Genomic DNA, 14325 nt, shown 5'->3' with positions numbered 1-14325 from the left:
ATTTCATTCAGAATCAGTTCATGTAATTCATTCTTGGTTTTCCTGTAATTTGTCTCATCATTTCTTATGTAACAATTGTATTCCATTACATTAATGTACTATAATTTGTGTAGCCATGAGCATAGGAGATTATTTTAACATGAAAGAGGAATTGGGCATCTCTCTACTTTCACTTTTCCTTGGTGCTTCAACTTGGAAAGGGTGAAAATAGTCCCACGGGAACTACAGAAAGGCAAAGCAATACATTGGTTCAGCTTGTTTGCTATGGTTTCCAGTGCTTCAATAACTGTTCCCTAAACATTGCCTGGGTTCTGCTTGCCTAATTCTTTGCATAGGCTTACATTTTTGTATAAGTCTCATCTTGACTTTTAAGTGAGTCCTGATTTTTAGATATTCTCCCATAATTATTGGCCTAGCTCTTCCTTTAACTTTGGGCATATACCCTTTTCCTTGGATTCCTAATCTATTGTTTGCTTTGTCATGACCCTTGCTATTTGTTTTATCTCAAGTATATAAGGTCTAGATTGTTCAGTTTTACAGATAATCCTATTTTGAATTATGCTTTTTAAAAAAATACTCATTGTCATGTCACTATTTATGCTGATGGTGTTTACATTTTTCTAATTTCTTTACTTGTCATCTTTGTTTTAATCTCCCTTATTTGTTCCCTTCTCAGTGCCAAAAGTTTTGCACAGAAGAAATATTATAAGGTAAATTATGTTTGGTCCTTCATTTCCACTCCATACAATTTAAGAAATAGGATGTCTTTTTGTAGTAACAAATAATAAGAAATAAAGTAAATAAGTATCAATTGGTTAATGGTTAAACAACTTCTAGTATGTGAATGTTACAGAATACTATTATTTTGTAAGAAATGATGAATATAATAAATTCAGTGTATAGGAAAACTATAAAGTTATGTATAGTGAAGAAAGAGAAATGATATACAAAATAATGGACAAAAATCCCAATAGCATATGAATAAAAAAAAAAATTCAAAATATAATGAACAAAATGAGCCCCAGTAAAGATTTGTGGCTCAGAGGATCAAAAGACCAGATATCTAGTCCCAGGAAAGATGTTCAAAGTCGTTTAGTCTTATTTCCTTATTTTAAAGATTAAAAAAACCAGGATCATTTATATTAAATTATTTTATCCAAAGTTACAGAGTTAGTCTCTACGATATCACTACACACTTCTCACATTGGCTAAGAGAACAGGAAAAGATAATGATGAATGTTGGGAGGGGGTGTGGGAAAGCTGGGACACTGATACATTGTTGATGGACCTGTGAGTGGATCCAACCATTCTGGAGAGCAATTTGGAATTTATGCTCAAAAAGCTTTCAAACTGTGCATATCCTTTGATCCAGCAGTTTACTACTGGGCTAAAACCCAAAGAGATATTAAAGGAGGGAAAGGGACCCACATGTGAAAAAATGTTTTTGGCAGCCCTTTTTGTAGTGGCCAGAAACTGGAAGCTGAGTGGATGCCCATCAATTGGAAAATGGCAATATAAGTGTTATGGAATATTATTGTTCTGTAAGAAATGATCAACAGGATCATTTCAGAGAAGCCTGTAGAGACTTATATGAACTGATGCTGAGTGAAATGAGCAGAACCATGAATCATTATACATGGCAACAATAAGATTATACAACGATCAATTCTCATATACATGGTTGTCTTCAACAATGAGATGATTTAGACCAGTTCCAATGATTTTGTAATCAAAAGAGTCATCTACACCCAGAGAACTGGGAGTGGGAGTGGGAACTGAGTGTGGTTTACAACATGTCATTCTCACTCTTTTTATTGTTGTTTGCTTTCATTTTATTTTCTTCATCATTTTCTTTTCTAGTTTGATCTGATTTTTCTTGTACAGCAAGATAATTGTATAAATATGTATACATATATTGGATTTAACATATACTTCTACCATGTTTAACATATATTAAATTACTTGCCATCTGAGGAGAAAGTGGAGGGGGGGGGAATGAAACACAAGGTTTTGTAAGGGCTAATGGTGTAGAATTATCTATGCATGTTTTGAAAAAAAAAAAAAAGCTTTAATAAAATTTTTTTTTAAAAAAATCCTAACATTTGTTCAACACGTAAAAAAAGCAAAGTTACAGAGTTAGTGAATAACAGGATACAATGAACTTTCCTTTACCTCTTTACAATGGAAAAATAGATATATTGGAATATTATATATACTGTCAGATATGATTGATTGTGTTACTTGGTTTTGCTGAATTGTTTTTCCCCCCCTCTTTTTAATCTTTACAATAAAGAGAAGCTAGCAGAATAGAAGAAATAAGAAAGTTATATTTGGAAATATTAGGCATTCAAAAATAAAATATAGCAATATTTTTAAAGGTTCATTTTTGTATACACGTCTTCAGGTAAGGGTTTTGATTTTAGTGTTTTATGTCTAACAAATTATAAGGTTACTCTGCTCTTCGTGTTTTTACAATATTTTATTCTTGGTAGGATAAATGTATACAAGACTTTTCAGTTGTATAAAAGTCATATGTATCTTCAATTATGCTTTTTAGTTTCAGCTTGAAATCACAATTCTGAGAATTCTAATAAGACACCAGAAATGTGTGGTATTTCTTTCCATTAAGTAATTCACAGAATTCACTTTCCTTTCACTCTCACAGGTCGCTAAGAACAGAGATTCTTAAGGTCTTTCAGACTTCTGTGCTACTCACAGGTTTCTGACATCAAGGTTCTCTCTTCCCTCCTCCAAAGCCCCCAAAGAATCCTTTCCACACACTTCACTCAGTCAGAGACATGAAACTAAAGCTTTGAAAATAGGAAAGTGAAGACATTTTTATTTTTCATAATTCTAGAAATTCTGGGGAGTTTAATACTTCAATGCAGTAATGCTTTCTTGGTTTTGGGGGGAGAAGAAAAAATAAGTAGTTTAATTATACACAAGATGGAAAAAATAACCTATGATTCTTTATGGAAAAGAGATAGCAATGCTTTTTTTCTATTTTGTTATCTGGCGGGGAAAGCCTTAATTACATTCACTGGCATCCTTTTAAAATTCCAGTTTCTTATAGATGGCAATTACTAAAATCCACATTTTTTTGAATCAGTCAATAAATAAGTTCTAGGGGAAAACAAAAACAAAAAAGCTATCCCAATCATGTTCACCTCCTATCCACCAAAGTACAATCTGTTCTATTTCTTAGAAAAAAACAAAACAAAACAAAATACCTAGGCTCCAGCAGGAGATAAAAAGCTTCATTTCCTTTTAGTACAGGAGCTTTAGAAAATTGCATTTTATTGTTTTTTAGAGGTAGTCCACAGATGCTGAGCACAGCAAGGCAAACCAATTCAGCTTGAGCCTAGGGAGCCTGACAATTCTTTTTTGAGGGGAAGGAAAGGCAAGTACATATTGTCCACCCAATCCCAGGCAGACTGAGAGTGAGCATTAATGTTTGCATTAGGTTCTGATTAAGGCTGTGTGAGATTGTCTATACTGAACATGATCTGTCATGAACAAAGCCAGTTTATTCTCAGCTTGCCAGCAGCAGTTAGGCTTTCTGTGGAGATAAGGTATTCCTTGCTCTCCTTCTTTCCCTCTCAAATCCCTCTTGCCACTTTCATTTACAGGATTTTCACATGTGTGCCCACATGCCATTTGGGTTTGTTCCTGCCAAATCGCTTTTGTATTTAGGGAACAGAAATAAACAGAGATTGGAAGTGCAAGGGTGAGTTCACTGGGGGTACACCCATGACCTGATTTTGAGACAGGTAATATTTCCAAAGATGAGAAACAAACAAACAAAATTAACAAAAGTGAGAATTTAGTTAATTAACTCTTTCTTTGCCATATCCCTTCTGTTGAGTTCAGTTATACTGCTTTTATTTCTTCCTTTTTTGATAACAGATAGCTTCTTTTTTTTTCCTTTGCCTGTGAATTACATGGCTGTTATAGTCCATCTCCTCTATTTTATATTTCAATGATATATAAAGTTCTACCTGGTTCAGTAAAGTGATGAACCAAGTTATTAAGTGAGATTAGATCCATTTGTTACTTGCAAAAATGTGTGTAGCCCTTTTTTTTTTTTAGGATATTCCCTTCCTAAACACAATCTCTCTCTCTCTCTCTCTCTCTCTCTCTCTCTCTCTCTCTCTCTCTCTCTCTCTCCTCAAACTCTCCCTCCTTCTCTCCCTTCCTCCCTCCCTCCCTTCTTCTCTTTCCCTCCCTTCTTTTCTCTCTTTCTCTCTTTTTCTCTCTGTCTGTCTTTCTCTATTTCTGTGTGTTTGTATATATATGTGTGTGTGTGTGTGTGTGTGTGTGTGTGTGTATGTATTAAGTGGAATACATTTTGTGTTTCCACCTAAAAATTAAAAATTAATGAAATTTAATGAAGTAAAAGATAATTGCTTATATCATCTTAATTAAAGATTATCCTCCCTCCCACGTAATTTCTGCAAGAAACTTACAGGGGCTCTGCTCCCTGTCAATCTTTTCCTCCCTGCTCTCTCAATATAAGCTAATGATAATAATGTCTTCCATGTTTATTTTTGAATAATTATTAGCAATATCTTGTATTAGTGGCTCAATCTGAGATAAAAGCTGCATCTTAAAATTACCAAATAGGTGCCAAGCTTCGGTTAATTACGAAAAACTAATCATCATAGGCCCTACTCCATTTTAATGGCCAGCAGTATCTAAAGGCACCAAGGATGCTGAATATATGCCAAAGTCCAAGTCAAGCTTTCCCCATCATACATATGCACAAACACACACACACACACACAAATCATGAATTGAAAAAGAATGTTCATTAGTTTAGCTACTGGCCAGTATCTCCAGGACCCTTAAGGCCAGATTAAAAATAATAATTTACTAAATTAAATAAGAAGTGGATTTATTGCTACTTAAATCATATCATAATTTCTGCCTATTCTTGAGGTCACTGTAGATAAAATATTTTAAAATTATTTTATTCTACAACATGAAACTGTCCTAAGTAATATGTAGTAGCCCTTGGATTGGAGAGATCACCCTTCCTAAATCCCACTGCTATCTAAAGTATTCTATGTTCTATAAATCATGGAAAGTGACATTCAATTGTTCAACACTATATTATTAAACTAGTAATGTCATTTGGTTGTTTCAGTTGTGGCCAGCTCTTCATGACCCCATTTGGGTTTTTTGTGGCTTTGGAATGTTTTTTCCACTTAACTCTCCAGCTCATTCTACTGATAAGGAAACTGGGAAGATATTCTACAGAAAAAGAAGCAAGGCTGTGTCACTTGTCCAGGTCTTATGCAGTATCTTGGACTGGATGTGAATCAGCTTTTCCTGACTTCAGGATCTATCCATTGCACTCCCTAGCTGCCAAGGCAAGTGATGGAAAGTCGAATCCATGTTAAACTTTCCTACTCATGCACATTTACGCTTCTTTAAGTTAGACTAACATGAATGAAGATATGTTGGAAATTTTGATTTTTACCATTCTTCAATTTAATGCCCTATTATTCATATGTAGCCTTTTGCCTAAGGCTTTATACTTTAAAGAGTATGTTCACATATTTTATCTCACAATGTCTTTTTGGGTTTGTAGGGTTGAATATTATTGACCCCATTTGGTAGCTGAGGAAATTGAGGCTCAGAGAAAATACATGCCTGCCTTGAGGTACTTACTATATGTGGGTGAAGTTAGCTGGAAGAAAGAAGCATATAAACCAAGTCTTTTCTTTCCAATCCCAGTATTCTTTCCACTGATCAAACTGTTTTTCTACAGAAAAAAAAAAATTGTTCTGACCACAGAGAACATGGGCTTGTATTGTGAGCATCTACCTTTTGCATATTTATGCCATATATTTACAATTGTATTTTAATATATTATAAACCTGTCAATATATAATTTGAGGAAAGTCAGTCACTTAAGAGAAACAGGAACCTGAAGGATAAGTAAGGAAAGATATATTGAGTATGTTTATAGAATTAAGCTGAGTTAGGAAAGGTATACATATCCATTGAAATATATAGCTATTTATGAAATATATTGATTATCATAAATATCCCTCTGAATTGAAATAGGAATCTAGGATTTTCTAGAACAGGATTATAGATTTGGAATGTGAACGTTCCTTCCCAATTCATCTAGTTCAACTCCTTGATTTTAAAGAAATACATCCAGAAACCTTAGGTAATTTTCCTAAGATCATACAGTCAATTACCAAATAAACTAGAATTTTAGTCTTGATATAATCTGTTTTTCCTTCAATTTCAAAATACTATACCATCTTTCAATTCTATATCAATGTTTTGAAATCAAAATCCTTTAAAAGGACTCTTTCTTTCCTCTTTCAAGAAATAAGAGAGACACAATGAAAAGAATATTAGATTCACTTGGCTTCTGACTTTTTAAAAATTAGATATAAATCCAGACACTAGTTTAGAAATAAGCTTCAATTGAAGGGGAGAGTCAGATTTAACATTTTAACATCAAATAATTAACTTATTTCAAGCAAATCAGTGAAGAGGGTAGAGTGTGTTATAGGTGAACTAGGATTTTCAAGAATCCAGAGCCATTGAACTCTCCAGTGAAAATGAAGTAGTCAACTATCAATTCATGATAATCTCAGTCCATGAATAAAATCTCTGGAATCCAGGCAGAGAAAAAACCATAAGAGCCAGCTTCTAAAATGTTCTGAAGCATTTGCACACTCTTGCCAGCCTGAATCTGCCATTCTTGGGAATTTAATTGAATATTCAATCCAGATTGGACTGAGACCAACTGAATAATAGCTTGAAGAATTAAGGAAAGAATAGAAGAAACTTAGGAAGAACAAGGCTGAACTCTAATTCTATTTTTAATTGAATAATAGGGTTACACATTCCCAAGACTGAATAAGCAATTTTCTTTTTTCTTTTGTTTAAAATTTCAAGACACTGTGCTTTCCTGTGCTTACTAGAAATAAGAATATTTAAATTGTTAGAAAATCTACTCCAGTGCTTATTGCACATATAGCAGGTAACAGAGAGCTTGGAAACTTGGGGTAAGAATATCCCAATATGAGAGAGAAAGAAGACATGGTTACCAAAAACAAATGGATGGCCAAAGTAGAAGCTGTTCTATAGAAGTGGGGATCTTAACTTCAAAGTGAAAAGAAATCATGGCTTAGGGAGCTTCCTCAGAGGCCATGAAGCTGTTTCATAGGTTCCCATCCCCATCTTATGGTAAATTCAAAAGAAAAAAGAATAAATACTTTTGTATTCACCTTTTACAGAGATTTAAAGAAATTTGTAGGAAGTGAAAAAGTAAAATTCATAGATTTTCATTCTTTGATTTGATTCTACATTTGGTATGTTAGTAATAATAACAACTAATATTTACATAGTGCTCACTACATGTCAGGCACCATTTTACAATTTTACAATTTTTGATTTTTACAATTATTTTACAATTTACAATTATTGATCTCATTTAATTCTCATAAAACTCTGGGGAGTAATAGTAACTATTATTGATCTCATTTCATTGATGGGGAAAGTGAGGCAAAGAGAGATTGACTTGCCCAGGATCAGACAGCTAGTAAGTCTTTTAGGATGGATTTGAATTCAGCTCTTCCTGATTCTAGATCCAGAGCTCTATTTGCTGAAATACCTATATAATTATGTTTTGCAGTTTGATATCATTTTATTCTTCTATTGTGGAATATGTGTGTGCTCTCTATTCCCTCTTTGTCCCCAACTCAACCCAGAGCATAATCTTTTTGTAACCAGAGATATTTTCTCCATTAATTTTTGTTTCTCTTACATCATATAGTGAAGATCTCTCTCCATGCAGCTGTTACTCCATAAATCATCATACTCCATCATAAATAATCAATGACCTGTTATTAATTAAAAGACAAAATCAGTCCTCCAAAATGCAAACATAAGCAAGTTATTGAATGGTCCACCAACTGGCACAGTGGAAGGAGCACTGAGCCTTGATTCAAGAAGACTTAGAAATTCAAATCTAGTGTCTGACCCTTCTTAGTTATGTGATCCTGATCACATCATTTAATCTGCTTGCATCAGTTTCCTCAACTAAAAAAAAGACATCATAATTAGGGTTGTCAAAATTAAATGAGCTATTTATAAAGTGCTGATTCTAGTATCTGGTATATAATGGGTACTTTTAGGTCTTTCTCCCTCTTCCTTTCCTTTGTCTTTTATCCCTGAAGGAAGTATAAGGTATTAGGAAAAAAGGACTGCTTTGAGAGATAAAAGAATTAGGTTTTAGTGTCCCTCCTACACTATCAGCATATGACTTATTTTGCTTGTCTCTAAAATTCAAAACTATTTGGCTGCTTGTAACAAAAAAATAGGGCTACCAATAGTACAGAATGGGGCTAGAAAAGATTTTAGAGGTCCACATCCTCATAATGCTTATCAGAAAACTAAGCTTAGGAAAGGAAAAAAAAAGAATCTTTCAAAGTCAAAATGTTTGTTACTGACACTGGAAGAGCTACCTCTAAGGTTTCTTGAATCTGAGCTGGTGTAGTTTCTACTTCACTGTCATTTCTACCTGAAAGTCAGTGTCTGGGTCAGAAGAGCTGACATTTTTTTTTTAGTTCTCAGATCTATAAATCTATGCCCACAGTTAATAGCATTCACATAATGTGCAGTTGGTAGTTTGCCTTCACATCTCCTTTCCTTTCTTTTTGGCATCTTTGCAAAAATACAGGTTTCTTTGTGAACTTCAGAAATATTTTACTTACTGTTATTTATCTACCTGAATTAAATGTATTTGGACATGTCTTGTGATATGGCTTTGGTAGAGGGAGCAATGGCAATGTGGTTATCAAGGTGAGGATTACTTGAGTGTATACAAGAAAAAAATAATTTAAAGCATTGTCTTCTCTGAGTATCTTCACATTTTGAGGGATGGGGGGAGATATATAGTTCCTAATAGAAATAAAAAGAAAATGTGTGTGTATATATATATATATATAGGAAATGGTGAAATATAGTACAGTTTTCTTCAATATTCTGTATAATGATTTTATTGCATTGCTTGCAAGCAATTATTCTTGCTTAAAATTCAAAATGGGTCTTTTGATAGAGAATGAAGAGAACAAAGTCTGAAATGAGAAATTCTGGGGCAATAGAGGTGTAATATGATGGTAATAAATTAGAGGGTGAAGGAGGACACTGACTAGGATTAGAGAAAACTTTTACATTAACAGGGAGAATATCCAAGATTTGTTTTTTGCCTTATCATGTATGTTGGGACAATCTGTGTGCCCTGGAGAGTCACAGATTCATCAAAACCCAAGAGTATTCTCTCACAGCATAAACCCCTGGTGGCCCAGTAGAGTGCTAAACTTGAAATCAATTCTAACCTCGGATACTAACTTGATGTGTCATCCTGGGCGAGATACTTTTCCTTAAAGCACTGAAAAAGAAAATGGCAAACCATTAAACTATCTTTACATGTACAGTATGGTCCATAAAGAATTAGACACTACAGAATAACTGAATAATAACAAAAAGTCCACTGCCCCATCATGATAGAGTATTTTTTTCTGATTCTTTAAGTAGTGCATTTGGTCATATGAGATTTATTTGGCTTTCTTCCTTCCACTATGCCTTCCCTACACTGCACCTAAATTCCTAAATGTTCAATGTGATGACTGAATAAAAATTTTAAAATGTTTGTTTGCTAATTGAATTTGACTGAGAGGCTTAAGTAATACAAGTACACTCAAAATAGGACCTTCAGGAGAGAATGCTAATTATATTGGGAAATCCCTTAGTGATAATACATTTAATAGTGTGTGTCCCCGATTATCTGTCTCTAGAGGGACATACTATAGATTGATGTCACCATCTTCAACTGATATGAATTTACTTGTGGAAAGTTATTAAAGAAGATGCGTTAATAGACATTATAAAACATTATTGAGGAAAAAATATATCAGGAATATCTCTCAGGATCATAGATTTTGAGTCAGAAGAACCTTGGAAATCATTGAATCCAGTCCTTTCATTATACAGACTAGTCATTTAAGACCAAGAGAGCCTAAATGATTGCTTAAGGCAATAAATTTAGTAAATGCCCTAGGTCCTCAAACCCAGGTCTCCCTACTCCAAGTCAAACACATTCTCCACTGTAATAGGCACAATATATCTACGTAGCTCATTTTATTTAAAATTTGTTTCAATTTTGAATCTTTTACGATATGCTTTTTATAGAACATTTGTATAAGAATCCTGGGCTCGTGTTAAGTAAAGGTTATTTTTCTTGAAATGTAAAATTGCTCTAAATAAAATATCTCTGGTACTTTAGTCACAAGAATCTAAAAAATGAAAGAATTGTTATTTATTACAAGAGTTATCAATAACAGAATCTAATGATATGAATCCCAAATTGTAGACTGAGATTTTTCACATACTAACAATTCTGCAAGATTATTTAGAAGATATAATACATACATCGTATTTCAAAAATTTACAAATTTATAGCATACTTATTTTTAAAAATCCAACATATTTGGAACATTAGGTATATTTTATATTACTCAAGACGCTTGATTTGTTAATAGCCCAAATATAATAAAAATGAAGATGAATTGCTATGTACTTTACTACTATACCTAAGGGACCTTGGTACCTATCTGACATATAGCTGAAACTTTATAAATGTGTTGTCTGTCCCATTAGAATGTGAGCTTCCTGAGACCAGGGACTGTCTTGCTTGGCTATTCTTATTTTTTGTGTTTTGTACATATTGTAATGTATTAATAATTTATTCATTCATCAATACCAGTATTTACCATAATAATGCACCATATTAAATCCTAGGGAATCATAATAGCTTCATATGTAAATGAATAGAGATATAGATATATAGTTGCTGCCTCCAAGAAGTTTACAACCAAGTTGAAAATAATTTCAACATATACTTGAGGATAAAAGATTTATACTGCCTGACAATATCTCACTTTCTTTAACTTTGAAATTTATAAAGTATTATTGTTGTTGATTATGCCTCTTTTTGTTCTGGCCATCTTCAATGTCATACAAAGCTTTTTTTTAAGGTGAAACTCAAGCACCATATTACCATGTTAAGTCCCTTTCCAAACTACCTTGTATTTAACTACTGTACAAACATATATATATATATATGAAGGCAATCTGTGATTCCTTCTTTGTAATTGGCATATATATATATATGTGTGTATGTGTGTGTGGGTATGTATGTATATATGCATATAACTGATATATATATATATATGTTTTATATATATATGAAGGCAATCTGCTTGTAATTCCTTCTTTGTACCTTAGTTCCTAGCACCTAGCACATAATAAGGACTTAATAAATTCTTGATTGATTACAACTGTTATTATATGTATTGTACTTGGGAAGAAACGGCATCTGAGAGATTTAGTTAACTTCCTTATGTTCCCAAAGCCAAGTGATGGCAAGATATAAAATGGAAACCCAGCTCATAGGAATCCAAATCCAACATCTTTCTTAATATACCACACTGTGTGTAAAGGAAAGACTAGACAGTCTTTTCCCTCCTTAAAACTAAATAATTCAAAGTAAAATTGAACATACTTTAAGACATTGCTGCTCTCTAATCCCTTCTCTCTCCTTATCTCCCATCTCCATCTTTATTTCTCTCTGCCATTAATCTTTCTTCTCCCACTTTCTCTCTCCCTCTCCCCACCCCCCCTTTTTTTTATTCTATTTTTTTCCTCCACTGCCTTTCAGCTTCTGGTTTGGAAGTTTATTGGAAAAGAGTGAAACAGTCTTTTGTAGAAGAAGGATTATGGAGATCTTGAGGGATCGTTTCAGAATAAAACTGGGCTGTCTGGAAGGAAGGGAGGGAGGAAAGGAGGAAGGAAGGGAGGAAGGAAGAAAGAAAGAAAGAAAGGAAGGAAGGAAGGAAGGAAGGAAGGAAGGAAGGAAGGAAGGAAGGAAGGAAGGAAGGAAGGAAGGAAGGAAGGAACCCAGGTTCCCATCTCTTAGGTGGTAACTTTTCCTGAGAGAGAGAGAGAAGCAGAGAGACAGGCAGAGAGAGACACAGAGAGAGAGAGAGAGAGAGACAGAGAGAAGCATAGAAAGACAGAGAGAGACAAGAGAAACAGAGACAGAGAGAGAGAGAGAGACAGAGACAGAGACAGAGAAGCATAGAGAGACAGAGACAGAGAGAGACAGAGACAGAGAGACAGAAAGAGACTGAGAGAGAGACAGAGACTGACAGAGACAGAGACAGAGACGAGATAGAGTAAAGATGGTAAGGAAGGAAGAAGAGATATTTGAGGGGGCAATCTAATGATGAATACTGGAAGGGATGGGATTAATGTAATATGTAGAGATGATCCTATAATCAAGGAGAAAGATTACCTTATCAAAAACTGAAAGAAAAGAGAAGAGAACTGGAAGAGATACTAGGGAGATTGAGATGAAGAGAAGAGGAAAAGATGGAATTCAAATCAAATAGCCTCAAATTTTCTCAGTAAAAATTCTTAGCTGCGAAAAGGGGAAAAGATATGGATGGATGGTTTGAGGAAAGCAGAAAGGATCTGGAATATTCTCTGTGGGCAGAGGTATATATTGGGATCAATTTAGGAGTATGAATATTATCTTATTTAAGTTAGACACTGTAATTTTGTAGGGTAAGCAGTCAACTTGGTATAAAATGGATTGGTGATTTGGCATATTTCAAAATAGAAACATAATTGTGATTAAAAGTACAGCTCCCGATCCCTATTTTATCACTTTGGTAATGCTTCCAAGGTTGCTTTTCAGTTGGTACAATAATAGCCTCTGATGTTATCTGTTGTTGGCGTGTGCTTCAGTACAGACTGTGAATTTCCAAGATAACTAAGGAGTGAAGCAGTAAAGCATTGTTCATTTTCACCCATTTGCACACTTTAAAAATCCTAACCCTTAAATTGGTCCCGGATGGCGTTGAGCGCGGCGAGACTGGAGCCGGGCACCGAAGGGTTCGGCGTGACTTCTCCGCGGGAGCCCGAGCCCGAGTCCGAGCCCGACTTCGCGCCGGCATCTTCGGGGCCGGGAGGGGAACTCGGAGGTGACGGGAAGCGAGTAATGCCCGGCATCCTGTACCTGGGGCATATCCCGCCGCGCTTCCGGCCCCTGCATGTGCGGAACCTGCTCAGCGGTCACGGCGAAATCGGTCGCGTCTTCTTCCAGCCGCAGGCCCGATCGGGCCGAGCGGGGAAAACCCGGAGCTGCCGCCGCTGGGGGCAGGACTACACCGAGGGCTGGGTGGAGTTCCGGGACAAGCGGGTGGCCAAGCTGGTGGCGGCCAGCCTGCACCACACGCCCATGGGCGCCCAGCGCCGAAGCCCCTTCCGGTACGATCTGTGGAACCTCAAGTACTTGCACCGATTCAAGTGGAGCCATTTGAGCGAGCGCCTGGCCTGTGAGCGGCAGGGGAGGCAGCAGCGCCTCCGGGCCGAGGTCGCCCAGGCCAAGCGCGAAACGGACTTTTACCTGCGGAGCGTGGAGAAGGGCAGACGTTTCCTGGAGAAGGCGGAAGTCGCGCTGGCCGCGGGCCAGGAGGAATCGGTCGCGGCGGATAAGAGCTGGGGCTTCCTCCAGCGCCCCACGGAGATGGAGATCCGGAAGCACCGAGAAGAGATTCAGCCCGGCCAGGGCAGGGACCAGCAACTCCAGATGCCCGAGTCTGCCAAGAAGGCTCAGCCGAACGAGTCGCTGCTAGCCAAGATCTTCCGTCCTGCAGCCTGAGCGCTTGCGAAACTGACTTCGGTAATCTCAGCCCCTTGGGGATCACCCCGCAGAAAGTGGAGCTGTAGATCCAGTTCACTTCTGGATTTTCTGCCCATTTGAAGCCTTCCACTTACTCGTTTGTTCGACAAACTTCAGGATGTAATTTTTTCCTTTCAAACAATAAAATCTTGCCATTGGGGGAGAAAAAAAGTTTTAACTAGGTGGCGCACCAGCCTTGAAGTCAGGAAGATTCGAGTTCAAATGTGAACCCTTGGGCAAGTCACTTAACCCCAATTATCTCCGCTTAAAAAAAAAAAAAAAAAAAGAGAGAAAGAAATTATATTCCCAACTTCTCTTCCTTAAGCAGAATAACCAGAGCATAATTTGACCTTTTTCTTAATCAATGTACAACCTCAGGATGAATATCTTTTACTTCACTGAACAGCAATTAAACACCCTAATTCCACATGGACTTTTTGGTTTGCGGTTTCATTTTCAAAGTGTATGTATATTATTGTGACTTTGGGTAAGTCACTATTCTCTTGGCTCTCAATTTACTCATCTATATATGGGTGGGTTGTACATGA

The 14325-nt window shown here is 36.0% G+C and overlaps 1 protein-coding gene across 1 annotated transcript; it reads left to right on the top strand.

Moving 5' to 3' along the window:
* The first annotated feature begins 12922 nt into the window (after positions 1 to 12922).
* Positions 12923 to 13964, top strand: LOC100924132 (activator of basal transcription 1-like). Its single transcript, XM_003766460.3, has one exon. It carries the CDS (start codon positions 12947 to 12949, stop codon positions 13754 to 13756), a length of 810 nt encoding a protein of 269 aa, XP_003766508.3. The 5' UTR covers positions 12923 to 12946; the 3' UTR covers positions 13757 to 13964.
* The last annotated feature ends 361 nt before the right edge of the window (positions 13965 to 14325 follow it).

The sequence above is a fragment of the Sarcophilus harrisii genome, chromosome 3, assembly GCF_902635505.1.
Source record: "Sarcophilus harrisii chromosome 3, mSarHar1.11, whole genome shotgun sequence".
NCBI lineage: Eukaryota > Metazoa > Chordata > Mammalia > Dasyuromorphia > Dasyuridae > Sarcophilus > Sarcophilus harrisii.
This window is presented reverse-complemented; position numbering and strand designations above follow the sequence as displayed.